The sequence below is a fragment of the Heterodontus francisci genome, chromosome 40, assembly GCF_036365525.1.
Source record: "Heterodontus francisci isolate sHetFra1 chromosome 40, sHetFra1.hap1, whole genome shotgun sequence".
Classification (NCBI taxonomy): Eukaryota; Metazoa; Chordata; class Chondrichthyes; order Heterodontiformes; family Heterodontidae; genus Heterodontus; species Heterodontus francisci.
The window spans coordinates 20,275,631-20,295,243 of NC_090410.1; the positions used below are offsets into that span (position 1 = coordinate 20,275,631).

General features: G+C 46.0%; 1 protein-coding gene across 1 annotated transcript in view; it reads left to right on the forward strand.

Annotated features, from left to right (window-relative positions):
- LOC137353231 (synaptosomal-associated protein 25) overlaps positions 1–19,613 on the forward strand; it is a 109,455-nt gene that overhangs the window by 80,626 nt on the left and 9,216 nt on the right. The window contains exons 5-7 of the mRNA XM_068019309.1: positions 1,047–1,164; positions 8,868–9,002; positions 17,771–17,915. Coding sequence (XP_067875410.1) covers positions 1,047–1,164; positions 8,868–9,002; positions 17,771–17,915 — 398 coding nt within the window. The remainder of the gene's footprint in view (positions 1–1,046; positions 1,165–8,867; positions 9,003–17,770; positions 17,916–19,613) is intronic.

Sequence of the window (19,613 nt, forward strand, 5' to 3'; positions counted from 1 at the left end):
CCTTCATGTTTTTATTTAACTTCTCCTTAGATTTATCTATGCTGTTCAACTCAGCCGTTCCCTGTGGTAGCAACTTCCACATTCTCACCACTCTCTGGGTATAGAGGTTTCTCCTGAATTCCTTATTGGATTTATTAGTGACTATCTTACATTTGTGGCCCTTAGTTTTGGTCTCCCCTACTAGTGGACACAAGCATAAGGTAATTACTAATAAATTGCCATTGAAAATTCCCCTCTGTTAATATGCCTTATTTGATCTAACTAGGTTGCATTGAGGTGGGCTACACCAAGGCTTGAAAGAGCCAGGGAATAATTTGAGATATGGCAAATGAACATGGGAGACACAATGGGTCACCACACTGTCCTCTACCGCTCAGATCCAGGTTTGAACGCAGTTCAGACTAAGTGTGCTGGCTGTGAGAGCCCTATGTGAAGTGAGGTTGGGCAATCTTCATTAAATTTATAAAGGACACAAGCTCTTCGTAAATAAAGGCACCACAAGGAGGTCTAGTTTGAGGAATGGAAAAGTCAGTCTTAAGTTCTTAAGTGATCTTGGAGTCAAAGCATGTTATTGGAACCAAGTAAAAGGACCTAGTCTCTGAAGCTGGTTAGGCTGAAACTCCAGGATTAACATCCATCCCTGATGATATTCACAGAGCAAAGGTGGGATCTTTCCATTTGCCCCCATTGGCATTCAAAGGCACTTCATGGGCCTGCACTGGTCTCGTTGAGTCAGGGTTCTGTGACAAATTCCTGTGTCCATGTTGTACTGTTTTTTTGTCTCTCTCTTTCTCTCTTTTCCTTCACTCAACAAGTATGTAGTTCTTCAGAGGGATGAGGGAATCCCACACTGAATGGGGCTGGTGTAAAGCGTGGTATGGGTGCCAATTGGGGACATGAATGCCCAGTATCCTGAAGCTTCTCTAAGAGCACCTGTACCCCACTTTGCAATTACCCGGTTCAACCCTGGTCAGTTTGGGGGGTTCACTGATCCCCTGCTCGTTTGTTGTCGGCGTCTGTGGAAACTAACTGTCTTCCTCATTCAGAGCAACTGGAGAGGATTGAAGAGGGAATGGATCAAATCAATAAGGACATGAAAGAAGCAGAAAAAAATCTGTCGGATCTGGGCAAATGCTGTGGTCTTTGTTCCTGCCCCTGCAATAAGTAGGTGTCAACTGTCGGTCCGAGAGGCCACCTGCCTGCCTGCATGCCTGCCTGAAACCTGCTTGCTCAGAGATAACACGGTTCCATACAGCTGCTGACAGACTCATCGACCAAGTAGCACTTTGAAAAGCAGTCTGCAAATATGCCAGTTTTTTCATTCCCTTAGAAATTAATTCCCAAGTTGCACCATAGTGAAGTAATAAGAGAGAGCTGAAAATGCACAGCAAGTCAGTCTGCAAGGGAATCTGAAAGGGAAAAGACAGCATCAACAATTTATGTGGTGCCTTTATGTGAAATGTCCCAAGGCACTTCACAGGAGCATTTCTGAGACTAAATTTGACACCACATAAAGAGATATTAGGACAGGTGACCAAATGCTTGGTCAAAGAGGTAGGTTTTAAGGAGTGTATTAAAGGAGGAGAGGACAGTAGAGAGTCGGTGAGGTGTAGGGACAGAATTCCAGAGCTTAGGGCTAGGCAGCTGAAGGTATGGCTGCCAAGGTGGAGCAATTAGAATCAGGGATGCTCAAGAGGTCAGAATTAGAGGAGCGCAGATATCTCGGAGGGTTGTGGGGCTGGAAGAGATTACAGAGATAGGGAGGGGTGAAGCCATGAAGGGATGGGAGTTTTAAAATCGTGGTGTTGCCAGACTGGGAGCCAGTGTAGGGTAGGGAGCACAGGGATGAACGGGACTCGATGCGAGTTAGGATACAGCAGCAGAGCTTTGGATGCAGCTTAATTCTGTGATGGAGGTCAGCCAACGAGGACACACACCTGCCCGGAGTGCTACTCTCTCAGAAATAAGATAGCCATCAACAAACGTATAAACTTCCTGCCATTGAATACTGTGCTTGTGATAGTCCACTGGCTAATCTTGTGGCAAGCAGAATAATCGGTCAGAAAACAACTCAGTACAACCCCTGCACTTGGTGTCTTCCAACATGGTCATCATTAGCAAAATTAATCTGCGCTGTTGCCAAGGGGCAGCAGATGGGTTTAGTGACCTGGCTACTACGCAATCTCGAGCTCTGAAAAAGTACAGGAGAGACAAAGGTCAGGAAACAGCCCCAGGATGGAAGGGAAAGCAAGGGAGTGTGCATGGGTGAATGTGGAAATGGATTAGGATAATTGGCTGATTGCACACCCCTATCAGGGCATCATGTTCAAAGGCAGCCTGAGTCGCAGAATCAGCACAACATGGCTGAGGTCTTATCTGTGACCAGGCTGCTTTTATGCATGGCTGTTGCCTGGGAACATAGGTTCAGTGAATATAGACTAGGACCCCGCTATAAGTGGAACTCAGTATAACACGGGTCCATCTTGGACCCCAAAACTTTCATTGAAATAGGATTTGTCCAGTGCGGTATGAACCACATAAGTCAACAAGGCTTAGTAACTGAGCTCTGCTGAGGCAGCAGTGAAGGCATTTCAGTTAACCTCAGCACCCCTGTGTTCGGAAAGAGGTAAATCTGCTACTGCTGCTGTTGGCCGTCCAGAAACTCGTGCTGGAAAGTGTATCTAAGCATTAGGTAAGGTAGGAGTGGGCTCAGCTGTGAAGCCCCCACATGCTTGAAGAGACTACACAAATTTGCACCTGGGTCACTATTTTTGCTGAAAGGGATGAATCTATTCAGTCACTCTCAAAATGCAGCCATACACCCTCCTTCCCTCAACTGTGGCGGTACACTTCCCACTTTCCTTCTGAATGCAGCCACAAGCCTCCGTGCCCCCCTTCTCCGCCACTACGAGTACAGCCACCCTTTAAAAAAGATAATTTAGAAGCAGCCACTTAATTATTTGGTTGATTTTACACAGCACCTGCTTCATTCATTTATTTTCGAGCTTGAGGACTGGAAACTGTTGGGATATGCACACAGTATTGGCCCTGGCACTGATGGGATCGAGCCTGAGTGTTAGGCACCAGCTATGAAATAACATAGTCTCACCTATAATGCAGTCTCGAGACATGGACCCTGTGGACCATGTTATAGCAGGGTCCCATTGTACTCGTATAAATAAAATGATCCCACCTATTGTATCTTTTATATGTTGTTATCGGTGCAATTTCACATTGTTGGCTGGCAAAACCCCCACCAACCCCCCATCAAAGAAAGAATAAAAGGCCTACATTTCTATAGCCCCTTTCACAACTTCAGGACTGCGCAAAGCACTTTACAACTGATGAAGGACCTTTGGAGTGTAGTGTCTGTCGTAAGGGTAGGGAAGGCAACAGTCAGTTTGCACCCAGCAAGGTCACACAAACAACAATCACTATATAGTGATGTTGGTTGAGGGATAACTGTTGGCCAGGACATCAGGGCCAACTCCTCTGCTCTTTAAGAAGCGCCGTGGGATGTTTTACATCCACCTGAGAGGGCAGACAGGGCCTTGGTTTAATGTCTCAGCCAGAAGACACCACCTCCTCACTCCTGTACTGGATTGTTAGCCTAGATAATGTGCTCAAGTCTCTAGAGTGGGATCTGAGCTCATGCCCTCTACTGCAGAGACGAAAGTGCTGCCCACTGGACCACCACTAGCACTGACAATAGCCACTGACCAAATGACATAAACCAGCGGTGAATCGATGAGGATGGACCTTCGTCACCACATGTGGAAACCAAACCAGAATTGTGATCCAGGATGGGAACATGCACACGCTGCTGCCTACAGGTTTGCTACTTTATCTTGTATCTGCTGCAGGATTGGAAGAGAGGCATTAGACAATATGGGAACATTTAAGCTGTGCATAACTCAATAGAAAACAAATACATCGGCCCAGAATTTGCTGGGAAAATAACAGTGCTTGCCATTGTTAGCCTGTAAATATACCAGCAATCTTTGGCAAGGGAGCGAGATAGATCATGAATTACCGTACGATGTTGCCATACAATTTGAGCTGCTCCACCATTACACTCGCCCTCAACCTCCCCGTGAGTTTCTGGAAATTGCTGGATTTGCGCCGTAAATACGAATTAAACTCACCGCAAAAAGTTAGAATTGGTACTTAATGATATAAGATTCTCTTAATGACAAGATTAATGTTCCTGGAATGACACTGAACCTCTCCAGGCCAGAAGGGGAATGATTGATACTGTGCAGTCTCATTCCTGCAGGTCGTAAATGGTTCCTTAAGATTTTTACATTTAAATTACATTTTTTTCAAACATTTTTTTCTTACTTTTTCTTTCTCTTTTTCCTCTCTCTCTTAATCCAATCTTTTTTCTCTTGCACCTGATTTGCCGTCAGTCACTGTATTTCCATTTTCCTCATTCCTCTGTTTTTTCTCTATCTTTAAATCTCATTGGTTAAGGAGATAGACTGTTGGTAAATTCATCCACCAAGGTCCCAGATGTCCCATTGCCCCTGCACTTCCAGAAATATTTTCAAGCTGAAGGTTGAGGGAGATGATCCCAGCCATGGGGCACACCATGAGATTCCGCACTCTGGCAAATTCTGCACCAATGTTTATTAGCGAAGAGAAAAGATTTTATTATGTCTGAACCTCTCAGTGCATCATTGTCCAGTAACATAATGCCAGCCATGTGTTACCCCATCCATGCCCGTGTTTCTGTGAACAGTAGATCGTTTCTCAGCATTGTATGACTGTGGTTTGCAATACTTGGATCTGCATATTGGTTGAATGGATCCTCCCCAACTCAGCACCGTTTAGTACCAACTGTAGCAACATGTATAAGCACAGAATAAGACTCCCGCTTTTAAAGATGGAAGATGCAGGCGATCGAGGCTGAAAGGAGTGCCTGGAGAAAGGGAGGCTCTAGGCTTTCTTATAAGGCCTGGAGCACTTCTGCTCTTTCTTGGCCCACAAGGGAATCTAAAATAACAGTATAATAATAGCCTTCTAGGCTTCCTGTTGTGCACCCATCCCCCCACCCCAATCCTGACATGTCTGATCTGGGGGGGATCATCACATCGACTCCTTAGACTAAAATAGCGGATTGGTGACTGTGACCAGAATAGGTCAATGTTTGTGTTCTTACGGGAGGGCAAAGCTCAACTCCTGACTCCCCAAAGCCTATCCTCTATCTACAAGGCACAAGTCAGGAGTGTGATGGCACACTCTCCACTTGTCTGGATGAGCACAGCCCCAACAACACTCAAGAAGCTCAACACAATTCAGGACAAAGCAGCCCACTTGACCGGCACCCCATCCACCACCTTAAACATTCACTCCCCCCTCCACCAGCAACGCACAGTGGCAGCAGTGTGTACCATATACAAGATGCACTGCAGCAACTCACCAAGGCTACTTTGACAACATCTTCCAAACCACAGACTTCACCACCTGGAAGGACAAGGGTAACAGGCACCTGCAAGTTCCTGTGCATCCTGAATTGGACATAAATCGCTGTTCCTTCATTGTCGCTCGGTCAAAATCCTTGAAACCCCTACCTAACCGCACTGTGGGAGCACCTTCACCACATGGACTGCACCTGTTCAAGAAAAGGACCCACCACCGCCGTCTCATGGGAAACGTATGGATGGGAAATATAGCCGGCCTTATCAGTCATGCCCACATTCTGAGAGTGAACAAAAAGAAGAAAGCTTTGTCAGATATGTGTCCACGATTCCATCAGTATCTATGTTTCTATTTCCATCTTTATGTCTCATGCTACTTTGTTTGTGAATCTGACTTCCCATTTTCTGTTGTGTATGGCCACAGCAGTTAGCCAGTCTCTGGGATTTTTAACAGTTGTTACTAGAAAATACTTCAGTGAAATATATGTCTGCAATACCAGGCAATATGTAGCTGGTGGAGGTATAACTTTCCTATATTACTAGCAAGCAAGAACCGATCCTAGGTCCTACTTGTATTTCTCCATTCGGTACTCAATGGTTACATTTTATAAGGCAACAAACCCAAAGCAGCTTCCTTGATATAGAACCACATTCTAAATTGAATCAGAATCTGAAGGGACAAAAGTTACCATCATCTGCCTGGATATGCTCCCCCAATGCTGGATGAAAGTCAGTGCATAGATCAACAACCTACTTACAATACACAGTCTGAATCTTAGGCAGAGGGATGTTACGGTATCAGACAGTGTGCTGAGTCCCTCTTTTATATACCAGCAATGACAGACAGGAAAAGGCTGTTGGGTCCATCCAGCCTGTCCCATACAATTGTGATTACTTATCACCATATGTACACATCCCGCGCCACCCAAAAACTATGTGATCTCGTGGGAGAGGCGAAAAGCCAGATAAAAACCCAAGGCCATTTTGGGGCAAAAATAATCTGAGAAGCTTCTCTCGGAGCCCCCAAGCTAGTCCGGGAGCTCAATCTGGCCCTGAATTCCTTGCTGTATGTACCTCTTGTACAAGGTAATCACCACCCGAGCCCGAAACAGGTCCACCCCTTGCTTAAAGGAATTCATAACATTCTTTTATCCTTGACCCTCAGAAGCTAATGTTGTTAAAATATTGTGAATTACAGTCCATCCAAAATTGGGAATACCATACAATCTGCTTTTAGCTATTCAGTCCAGTGTGGCTATGATGGCAGGGAATGTGAGGAATGGAAATATCCTGTTCACTAGGGTCAGCTGGCAAGCCCCAATCTTGGAATGAGGTACCAATTGGTTCCATTGCAAACTTCCCCCAAACTGTCCAGAGTGAATTGATAAGGCTGTTAAAATCTTAGTTGACAAATACTGAACCCATTCCTAAAACATTTCTCTGTCCACTCTGTTAACAGAGCTGATTATAGATAGAGGAACATCGTAAGAACAAGTTCAGCGCTTGGCTGCAAATATCATTTTCTTGGCTATGGAGAGAAGAAAAAGAAATTAAAGAACAAGTTACTGGTTCAGTAAATCCTGAGAGGGGCTGTAATATACGTTTCCAGTTGACGAAATCTAGCATGATGACCTTTCTATGAGCTATGTAGTCATTTCAGTAACCCTGAGCTGCCAACTCAGAATATCACTGGCGATAAAGCTGCAAAAACTCTAGTACTGAATCTCTGATACCTGCTTCCGTCGAGTTAGATCCCAAGTTGGGATCACAAGATCGCTAACAAAAAGTTTTTTAACCATCGTTCCTTCGTTGAAAGCTTCACATTATCCAGAATTCCCATTGTAGAGGGAGACATGCGGGTGGCCTGCTCCATGATTGTTCCATCCCACTGGTCACTAGGAGATGCCTGAGAGTAGCCCAGATTGTGTCACCCTCAGGTTAATGCCCTTGCTCATGGGACAGTGCCTGGTTTCCAGATGGCACCGCTGAGATTGAGAACCTACAACTGGCACAAACCATAATTTTGCCACCTGGGCTATTAGCACCAGGAATTATGAAACTACAACAAGAGCTTGGCCATGGGTATGCAGAGCTTAGCCATGGGTATACAGAGCTTGGTCATAGGTATACAGAACTTGGACTTGGGTATACAAAGTTTCGTCATTATATTCAGAGCTTAGCTGTAGTTATACAGAACTTGGCCATAGGTATACAGAGCTGGTTGTAGGCATACAGTGCTAGGAATTAGGTATACCGAGTTGGCTAGAGAAGCCAAGGACCTCAACCGAAGAGAGCTTTTCCAACCTGGCCCTTTCTATTCCACCATTTGGGAGTTTTCTTTTCCTGCCTTTATTTAAGCGAATGGAAATATATATGTTTGTTAAAGTCATGCAGCAGTTTCCTTTATAGAAAAGATACTAAAGAATTTATACAAATATAAAATCATATCTCATATCTTTCTAACTATACTAGTAAATTGCCTGAAGCACTGCCCATGTTCAATTCAATCTAAGCTGTTTTTATATTCAAGATGGCAACAGTGCTGGGAGAAAGGCTTCACAACCTTCCTCCGGAATGTCACCTAGTGACGAGTATCTGCAACTACGTGTGACAGTTGACATAGGAAGAAATGATTTGGGAAAGGACTTGCATTTATATAGAGCCTTTTAGGGCCTCAAGATATTCCAAAGCACTTTACAGACAATGAAGTGGAGTTACTGTTGTTATGTAGAGAAACATAGTAATTTACAATGGTAAATGTTGACACAAATGTGTGACTAAAAAAATGACAACAGGAGTAACGTTTGTGGTCAGGAAGTACACACTGAACAGCAGATTTTGAATAATAAGTGTGAAAGCTTTAACTTTGCTTCTCTCAAGCAATGACCTTTAAAAAGCTAAGACCCACCATCAGCACTTTGAGAAATTATTTTAAAGCAGGCTTGTAATAGTTTTCCTGGACCCTTACATCCAAACCCATAGAACTCACCTTCAGGACAGAAGGGAAAATTGATGGGGAAAGAAAAAACAGCTACACACCTAACGTAGTGACATAAAAGAGTGTTTTAAAAAATACCTTTTTATGGGTGTGCATATTTGGTGAAACCACGACACACTTTGGTTGCACGTTGCTTGTGGTAGAGTAACGGTGAGTCATTGGGTTTGCTGGCATGTCTGCATGCTCTGGAGTGAAGCAATTAGTACTGATACCAATTAGTTGCCTGGTTTCAGCTTGTGAAATATTTTGGATAAACAGGAGGGAAAATCTCTTGGAAAATATACTTTAGTGAACAATGGTATAAAAAACATTAGTAGCTCTCATATCTTTATCGGATTCCACGGGTTGCCCACTGACCTGTAGATAGAAGTGTGTAACTCGAAAGCTGTTGGCTTTAAACCATAGTAACATGAAACAACCAAACTCCTTGTACATTTTCCACTTCTAAGGTTAAAGAACTTTGAGGCAGGAGGAGCCTACAAGAAGGTGTGGGGAAATAACCAGGATGGGGTAGTGGCCAGCCAACCGGCCCGAGTGATGGACGATCGGGAACAGATGGCTATGAGCGGTGGATACATCCGAAGGTAAAAGATTTTGTTTTGAGAAGATCAGATGTTGTTTATTCTTATTGGAAAGATGTTCAATGGACAGTCTTCACCATAAGTTGCTTATTCTGTGTCAGTCATATTAGTCCATGTGTGCTGAACATACGTTACAGTTTGCTGCCAGACTAGAATTTTTTTTTTTTTATTCTTTCATGGGATGTGGCCGTCGCAGGCCAGGCCAGCATTTATTGTTAATCAACTGTTAACCACAGCTAGAGCGAAGATTTTAACTACCTTGTTGCTGAATTACCTCTGTCATACACTTTAGTTCCAAGGCTGTTTAAAAAAAAGAATTACATTCCTGCGGATGACAATGGAATGTTGATCTTTATTGCAAAGGGGAATGGCGTATAAAAGTAGGGAAGTACAGGCGTTGATGAGACCGCACTTGGAGTACTGCGTACAGTTTCAGTCTCCTGATTTCGGGAGTGATTTATTTTTATTTTATTTATTTAGAGATACAACACTGAAACAGGCCCTTCGGCCCACCGAGTCTGTGCCGACCAACAACCACCCATTTATACTAACCCTACAGTAATCCCATATTTCCTATCGCCTTCCTACACTAGGGGCAATTTACAACGGCCAATTTACCTCTCACCTGCAAGCCTTTGGATGTGGGAGGAAACCGGAGCACCCGGCGAAAACCCACGCAGACACAGGGAGAACTTGCAAACTCCGCACAGGCAGTACCCGGAATCGAACCCGGGTCCCTGGAGCTGTGAGGCTGCGGTGCTAACCACTGCGCCGCAAGTGATATACTTGCATTGGAGGCAGTTCAGACAAGGTTCACTAGGTTGATTCCTGGGATGAAAGGGTTGTCTTATGAGCAAAGGTTGAGCAACTGGACCTATACTCATTGGGGTTTAGAAGAATGAGAGGTGATCTTATTGAAACATATGAGAGACTGAGGGGGCTTGACAGGGTAGATGCTGAGAGGATGATTCACTTCGTGGGGGAATCTAGAACTAGGGGACACAGTTTAAAAATAAGGGGTCTCCCATTTGAGATGGAGATGAGGAGGAATTTCTTCTCTCAGAAGATTGTTAATCTTCAGAATTCTCTTCCTCAGAGAGCAGCGGAGGCTGGGTCATTGAATATATTTCAAGGCTGAGACTTTTGATCTACAAGGGAGTAAAGGGTTATGAGGGGCAGGCAGGAAAGTGGAGTTAAGGCTACAATCAGATTACCCATGACCATATTGAATGGCAGAGCAGGCTCAAGGGGCCAAATGGCCTACTCCTGCTCTTAGTTCATAAACAAGCTCATCCCGGCCCATCTTAGAATGCCGGGATATGGCACTCCATGGAATGCTGAGATATGGTATCCCATGGAATTCTGGGACACAGGATCCCATGGAGTGCTGGGATATGGCTTTACTGCCTCACAGAGCACAATCTTAACTCCACCATTGTGAGTTGACACTGAGTGGAGGTTGGATGCTTTGTGAAAGGGAAAGAAGGAAAATCAGAGGGAGAGTATTGCATACTCCCTAGAAAATGGTTCAGAACATTACTGTCTCACCTGACGCGGTCAGTAATACTCCTTCTCTGGTTTCCAATGAAAACTGCAATAACCCAATTGTACAAAGGCACTTGAGACACCGCAGCAATTTAAATCCACAATAGTTTGCAGTGAGTTTTTGGGTTGCTCTGTCATAGAATCATACAGCATGGGAGGAGGCCCTTCGGTCTATCGTGCCTGTGCTGGCTCTTTTGTAGAGCTATCCAACTGGTCCCACTCTATTAGGATAGGTTAATTGGCCATTATAAATTGCCCCTAGTATAGGTAGGTGGTAGGGAAATATATAGGGACAGGTGGGGATGTGATAGGAATATGGGATTAGTGTAGGATTAGTATAAATGGGTGGTTGATGGTCGGCACAGACTCGGTGGGCCGAAGGGCCTGTTTCAGTGCTGTATCTCTAAACTAAACTATTGCTCTTTTCCCATAGTCTTGTAAATGTTTCCTTTTTAAACATTGATCAAATTCGATTTTGAAAGTTTTACTGGGCCTTGTGTGCTGGGAGTGGAGTTTCTGGTAGTGCGCGTGGAACCCAAAGTAAATGTCTCTCAGTGGCTTTTTAATCCAGTCACTCTATTCCCATATCATTTCCGAGTTTCCTGACCAATTAGTGTGAGTGGGCATGTTGATGACCCACCTGAGGCGATTTCCAGTATTTAAAGGGACACTGCAAACATGCAATTTGATGGAGTTGGAGTTGGGAGCTCAACAGAAAGAATTAGCAGGCTGATGTCCAAAAGTTCACAAGTTTTCCCCTCATTTTAGTAATGTCTCCCTGGGTGTGCTGCTGGGGACTGTAATGGCCCTGCAGACAGATATGTTCCTTACTGATGAGAGGAAGAAGCCTGCAGCTGACACAACGAAGACGTGGCTGGAGTTAATGAAAGAGCTCAGCACCAGAATTTTTATTTTTATTTTATTTAGATATACAGCACTGAAACAGGCCCTTCGGCCCACCGAGTCTGTGCCAACCATCAACCACCCATTTATACTAACCCTACACTAATTCCATATTCCTACCACATCCCCACCTGTCCCTATATTTCCCTACCACCTACCTATACTAGGGGCAATTTATAATGGCCAATTTACCTATCAACCTGCAAGTCTTTGGCATGTGGGAGGAAACCGGAGCACCCGGAGGAAACCCACGCAGACACAGGGAGAACTTGCAAACTCCACACAGGCAGTACCCAGAATCGAACCCGGGTCGCTGGAGTTGTGAGGCTGCGGTGCTAACCACTGCGCCACTGTGCCGCCCCATTGTGGCACTTTCGTGGATTCAATGCCGAAAGCAGTTTAATGATCTAATCAGGGCAGGAAAGGTGAGTGCAGTGGTACATTCGTCTACATCCTGATGTATGTATCATCCCATACCTGTCACTCTGCCTTCTCAAATCTACTCCAGCACATCACTCCTCACACCAACGTACCTTGCAGATGCACCCGTTCCTCTGTCTATGCACTTCCTCACATCCCCATCTGTTCCTCCTCCACTGACACTCACCCTCATCCTAATGCAATGTCATGCCTCTCATAGTCACCCTCAACAAATACTCTTCATCCATCTGTTCAACTGATTCCATTACTCTCACTCATAGATCTCTTCTTTCCCCCCTTGCAGGAGAAAAGAGTACAGAACGCCAGGGAGGGGCAGAGAATTGGAGGTGGTCCCCCAACATCTAACATCTGCAGCGGAAGAGGCGCTGGAGTTCAGTGGAGTCTCGGCGTGCTTGGCTAGGAGATGGTGATAGAATTAAATATCACACAGCCACATGCTGTATAACACTCACTCATGTTGACTTGATGACAGCAGCCAGTGCAATACAATCGCATGCATAATGATCACTTAAAACATTCCAACCTCGACAGTTGTAATTCATGTCCTTAATCTCCCACAGGAGGTGGTCCAGGAGGACGTTGGTGACAAGGAGATCACTCTGAGGGTGCAGTTTCACATGATCCATGTAATCAATGCACCAACTCAGATATTCACACTTCAATAAGGAAGATAGTTTGGTTTTCACCTGGTGACTCACACATCACAAGCGAGTAAGAGCAGATTTTGGAGAGTTTGCACAGGAGGATGCAGGACGCTCCAAACCCTGCTCAGTTGGAGGCCGGCGAATAGCCTCGGGAGCTGTCAACAAACAGAATGCTTCTGGAGCAGCTCTGAAGAATGAGTGATGTACCGGCAGCCTTTCCAGCAGCAATGTGCACACTCGCAGAGAGAGATTGCAGGAGTCTGTCTCAAGGATGAGTGGCATGATAGTTTAGAGATACAGCACTGAAACAGGCCCTTCGGCCCACCGAGTCTGTGCCGACCATCAACCACCCATTTATATACTAATCCTACACTAATTCCATATTCCTACCACATCCCCACCTATCCCTATCACCTACCTATACTAGGGACAATTTATAATGGCCAATTTACCTATCAACCCGCAAGTCTTTGGCATGTGGGAGGAAACCGGAGCACCCGGAGGAAACCCACGCAGACACAGGGAGAACTTGCAAACTCCACACAGGCAGTACCCAGAATTGAACCCGGGTCGCTGGAGCTGTGAGGCTGCGGTGCTAACCACTGCGCCACTGTGCCGCAGGTGTTTGTGTTGTCCATGCACAGAGTGGCCATCTGCTTGGAGCATCAAATGCAGCAATCAAGTGCGTGCGTGCAGGCTTCACCAAGGGCTTGCACACAATGGGCGATATTTAATAAAGGCGACAGGAGCCCGTTTTGCCTCTTTTCGGGAAGGCTTGCCGCATCACATGCCAATCAGGCATTTAACTGGGCAGCAGTGGGCCTTCCAGGGGATTAAGGACGCTGGGGACGGAGGTCCGCCCACTGAGAGCTGCTGGCCAATCAGAGGCCGGCAGCTCTTTTGCTCAACAGCTGAGGCAGTGGCTGCTGCCAATAATGCACCCACCCAAGGCCTAGGATCGTCGATGGACCCAGGCCACAGATGAGTGATGGCGGGAGAGTTTTGTGGGATGGGGGGCTTCGCCGAGGATGGGGATGCACGGGAGTCAGCAGCCAGGGTAAGGGGTGGCTCTCAGCGGGCCTCCCCCTTTCCTGGGTGCCTGTGAACGAGGGAACCCCCCACCCCCGGGAGACAGAAAGCAATCTGCCCCGGTTTACTCATTGTGTTCCCCGCATGGTGACAGGACCCGCTGCCACTGCATTAATATCAGCAACAGTGGGAAGAGGCTCTTAATTGGGCATTAATTGCAATTGGAAGCAGTGTGGGAACGCTGTCCATGGGCCTTCTGGCCATGGACTAAATTGGGGTGGAGGTGGGAATGTGGCGGAGTCCACATCCCCCATCATCCGCATTAGAACATAGAACATTACAGCGCAGTACAGGCCCTTCGGCCCTCGATGTTGCGCCGACCTGTGAAACCATCTGACCTACACTATTCCATTTTCATCCATATGTCTATCCAATGACCACTTAAATGCCCTTAAAGTTGGCGAGTCTACTACTGTTGCAGGCAGGGCGTTCCACGCCCCTACAACTCTCTGAGTAAAGAAACTACCTCTGACATCTGTCCTATATCTATCACCCCTCAACTTAAAGCTATGTCCCCTCGTGTTTGCCATCACCATCCGAGGAAAAAGACTCTCACTATCCACCCTATCTAACCCTCTGATTATCTTATATGTCTCTATTAAGTCACCTCTCCTCCTCCTTCTCTCTAACGAAAACAACCTCAAGTCCCTCAGCCTTTCCTCGTAAGACCTTCCCTCCATACCAGGCAACATCCTAGTAAATCTCCTCTGCACCCTTTCCAAAGCTTCCACATCCTTCCTATAATGCGGTGACCAGAACTGCACGCAATACTCCAGGTGCGGTCTCACCAGAGTTTTGGACAGCTGCAGCATGACCTCGTGGCTCCGAAACTCGATCCCCCTACTAATAAAAGCTAACACACCATATGCCTTCTTAACAGCCCTATTAACCTGGGTGGCAACTTTCAGGGATTTAGTTATTAAATTAATGGTTATTATTAAATGGTCTTCCTGCCTTCAAACTCACCATGGGCGAGAGCATTAAATCCAGCCCAATAAGTGACACTTCTTAGCAGGATTGATGAAACTCTAGCCTTGACCATTCATCGCCTCACTGATCTGCAGCAAAGTGCTCTCCAGATCGTTGCTGGCAAGGAAGTGTGGGTGGGCCATGAGAGGGATGATGGTGAAAGAGGACATGGAAGTGGGAGCTCCGTTCAAAACACTTCCAGTACTCATCTGCTGCCTGGTGTCCCGATGGCTGAGTCTGCCCCTGCAAAGGTGCAGGCAGAGCAGTCTTTGGCAGGGCCTTCAAAGGCTCCAAAACCCCAATGACGCATTACACAACATGAAATTGTTCAATTTCTGGTTTATTTTTGAGCCACAAAGATATTTATTTATTTCCACCACTTGCCGTCTTGTCCATTTTCTGTTGTGTCTGGCAAGTTGTGTGATGATGAATTGGAAGACATGAATTGATGCCAAGCAATGGGGCACTGTGAGAAGGATGCTTGATGGTTTACAGAACTGCTTTGTGTTAGTGGCATTGGGGTAAGGGCTTGGCGGCTTTTGCATGGTGTTGTCAGATGGGTGGACTTGTGGAATTTAAGTGGACCTTGCAATAATGAGGGCAGCCTCAGCAGCAACGAGGGCTGCCGCTGGTGCATTCACCGCTGCGCGTTCCGCCTCCTCCTCCCCCACCTCCTCCTTGGAATTGACTGAAGAGGTTCTGTACTCAGTGCCTTGCTCTCACTGAAGGTCCAAACCTCACTGCTGTGCACTGCTGTGCAGAGCATGGAACACCATGACCATTCTGGAGACCCTGGCTGGCGCCTCCAGATCTGTCGAGGCACCTGAAACACATCTTCAGCGTGTCAATTGCTTGCACAGTGACACATCTGGTTTTCATATGTCTTTCATTGTAGTGCTCCTGGGCCTCATTGTGTGGGTTCCTTACAGGTGTCATCCTCCACGTTTTAAGTGGGTATCCATGGTCTCCAAGCCAGCGGCAACTCCGCTTCAAGGTGCGAAGAGATCAGGGAGGGTGGACCGGAGCAGGACAAAAACATCAATGGCGACTCTCTGGGAATCTTGCGACACCTGCATCATCATCTTTTTGTGGTTGCAGAGCAGCTGCACGTTGATGGAGTGGAAGCCCTTGTGGTCGACAAACACTCCTGGCTGTTCTGACTGTGCCACGCGCGTGTAGTCAGTTATGCACTGGGAAGCCACTCAGAGCTGCAAACCCAAGCACCCGCTTATCCTGACTGGCAACATCGCAGGAAAAGTTGCCATAATTGGTGGGCCTGGCAAAGAAGCGTTCAGTCACCTGTCTTATACATTTGTTGGCAGCCGACTGCGAGATCCTGCACGTGGAAGGATCCAGAGGCAAAGAAGTTGAGGGCAGTGGAGTCTTTGACAGCCTCTGGTAAAGTATGACCACCAGGTTCATTTGGCAGCAGGGCCTGTTCCAACAGGCTGCAGATGTCTGCCACGACCTGATGCGTCTAAGCCTCTCAGACGCTGGTTTTCCGACTTATCAATAAAGCATTTCCTCTGCCTGTAGAGGCTGTGTGCTGGGCCTGGCCTCCTGCGAACTGCATCTCTCTGCTGATTGCCTCTCTCCTGTGGAGCTGCAGGCCTGTGAGCAGCAGACTATGAGCTGCTGCTGCTGGTACTGCCATTGGCCATTTTGGTGCTCATCTAAGGTCCAATCTAACGCAGCATCAGCGGCACCCAGGCTGATCTGATAATCAGAGCTCTAGATCGGACATACAAACCTCCAAGATGCTGATGACACCTCCAAAGCTGTAAAAGTAACCTGCAAAATGTGTAAAGTAACCTCTCAGCACAAGTACGGTGAACAAAGCCTTTCACGCAAGCAGGCAAGAAAGCAGCTGTGAGGTGTCAGTATTTATTGGCATATTTCCCTATCATTCCTTCAGCTCCCCCTCAATTACCACTGTTTTCTCACCTTGCTTTCACTGGCAAGTTTCAGGAAGCCTGGGAAACCCATGAACTTAAAAGTAAATTACAAAAGCCAATTTAGCATTGCTGTAACTGAGCAATTAATGTACTGAAATTGGCAACCCACCTTTCCCAAGGGAAATACTCGCACGTAGCCTAATGCTCAGCTGTTAAGTCGGCAGATTGGATCCAGATTCCCGACACAATCACATTTTTCCTCATGTCATCCCTAGTTCTTCTGTCAGTCACCTTAAATCTGTGTCGAAGGAAATAGTTTCTCCTTATTTACCCTATCAAAACTATATCATTGAACTACTGTAGATAATGTATTCCCGTTTATCACTGCAATTAGTTTCCCATTCTCCTGAATGTGCTTAAACACCAGTGATCACTCTCCATGTAATCAACAGTGAATATTGTTGGGGTTATTTTGCTTTGGGAGAGAGAGGGTCCTGTTCTCACTTGAAATCCACATCTCGGCATTTCATTCAGGAGCAAATGATATCAGTCAGGAGCAGGCTGAATTTCCACCTCCCTGTCTCAGGGTCACGGAGGTCAATTGAATGTCCAAACTCTCACTAAAGTTGTGAATAGATAACTTACCACAGACTAGGGATCAGAGTTTGGGAACCTTTTAATCTGTGTACTTTAGTTCCACACTGTGGAACAAAGAACAAAGAAAATTACAGCACAGGAACAGGCCCTTCGGCCCTCCAAGCCTGCGCCGATCCAGATCCTCTATCTAAACATGTCGCCTATTTTCTAAGGGTCTGTATCTCTTTGCTTCCTGCCCATTCATGTATCTGTCTAGATACATCTTAAAAGGCGCTATCGTGCCCGCGTCTACCACCTCCGCTGGCAACGCGTTCCAGGCACCCACCCACCCTCACCAGCCCCCAGTTTCTTTCTTAATCCTTTTATTTTATGTTCAGATGGCTGCTCTCCTACCAATCTGGAATAGTTTGGTTGGGAAATGTAGCGAATATGCTTCTGCTTGCTCCACTGAGATTTCGAATCAAAGGCAGAGTTTGGCTTTGTCAACAAATCTGATCCAATTCTCAGGGAAAGTCTAGAAGCTGAGCTACCCTGTCCCTTCCATTATTGGCCTCAGCTCAGTGGCTTCAGTTATTCTTATTTGACTTCGAGTTCAATGAATTGGAGTCAGCTTGGACCGAACTGAGGTTATCCACAACAGGTACCCAGGCTGCCACCAGTTTTAACACTTTCCTTGGTCTGATTTCAGGGTCACAGAAGATGCTCGGGAAAATGAGATGGAAGAAAACCTGGATCAGGTGGGCAGTATCATCGGAAACCTGCGACATATGGCACTTGACATGAGCAATGAGATTGGCTCCCAGAACGCCCAGATTGACCGGATTGTGGTCAAGGTAAGAAGTTTAATTGTATTAATGGAAATTGTAGGTGAAGAGCAAAGGCCTATAAATGCAGGGCACTACAAAGGGGGAAATGAGTAGGAGACAAGACACGATAAACCAAATAGTTAGGCGACAAGAAGTTTGGATTTTGAAAACCTGAAGATTGCAGGACAAAGAGTAGACTGAGGAAGGTGATGAGTTCTAGAGAGGCGTGAGTCAGAGCAGGACTGTGCCACCAGTCTTGGTTTCAGCGGCAAATAGTATAGATACCATTTAAGAGGAAGCTAGTTAAACACAGGAAGGAGAAAGGAATGGAGTGATTTATAGGGTGAGATGAAGAGTTGTGGGAGGAGACGCCTGCAGAGCATAAACTCCAGCAAGTGTCAGTTGGGCCAAATGGCCTGTTTCTGTGCTATACGCTCTCTCTAATGTCAAAGCAAGTTGTTTTTTCACTTCTTCTGTCCACTCCTGAAGATCTTGACTCAGGCTGCAGGAGAGTTCCAGGGGTCTCAGATGGTCTCTTCATTCGTTTTTTTCCAATCTTAATATTTTCAATGTGATGATTTTTCTAACTGGAAACTGCAGTGAAGACAATGGATTTTTATTAGTTATTTTTCTCAAGGCTGAATTTTCCAGTTTCAGGCAGGTTAAACAACATTGCCATTGAAAGGCAGTGGAGCGAATAGAGACCATGGTAACTACTGCCTGGAGGAGATACATGGTTGGAGATAAAACAAGGAGCAAGACACTCCGTATGTCCATGATGCAATGAAAGTCTCTCAATATGCATTGGCTGTAGGACAGCTACATGAAATGAGTTTGGCCACTCTGAATCCACTCCTATTTGGTCCGAATTCTGTTCAGAGGGCACAGGGAGACTGATGTGGGAAATGGAGCAAGGTCATACCAGTACGTTAGGGGAGGGAGGAATCCGAGGCTGGGACTGACACATTGTTCAGTCAGGCTCAAAATTTTACTCTAAAACTGTTTGATGCTGGCACTGGATGGTTGAAACAGGAAATTGTTCTGCTCGCCCAGCGCTAAGATCCCGCATTTCGATGAGCCAATATTCACCAACAAATAAAAGCAAATATACAAAACCTTGCTGAGAACTGTCTGCACAGCAATATGCACTGGCTTAGCTCAGCATAAAGGAGCATTCTTCCTGAGACGAACGCAGGCAGGGTTCCACATGTAACAACCCCTGAGTGAGCCCCTTTCTTCAATCCTGGGCTAAAGTGTAATTTTCTTTTTGGCTTTGTTCAGAGGATCATAGGAAATTGGAGCAGGAGAAGGCCATTTGGCCCATCGAGTCTGCTCTGCCATTCAAACAGATCATGGCTGATCATCTACCTCTATGCCATTTTTCCCCACAATCCCCATATCCCTTGATGTCGTTAGTATTCAGAAATCTATCGATTTCTGTCTTGAACATGCTCAATGATTGAACTTCCACAGCCCTCTGGGGTAGAGAATTCCACAGATTCACCACCCTCTGAGTGAAGAAATTCCTCCTCATCTCAGTCCTAAATGGCCTGCCCCTTATTCTGAGACTGTGTCCCCTGGTTCTAGACTCAATAGCCAGGGGGAACATCCTATCCACGTCTACCCTGTCACGCCCTGTAAGAATTTTGTAAGTTTTAATGAGATCACCTCTCATTCTTCAGAACTCTAGAGAATACAAGCCGAGTTTCCTCAATCTCTCCTCAG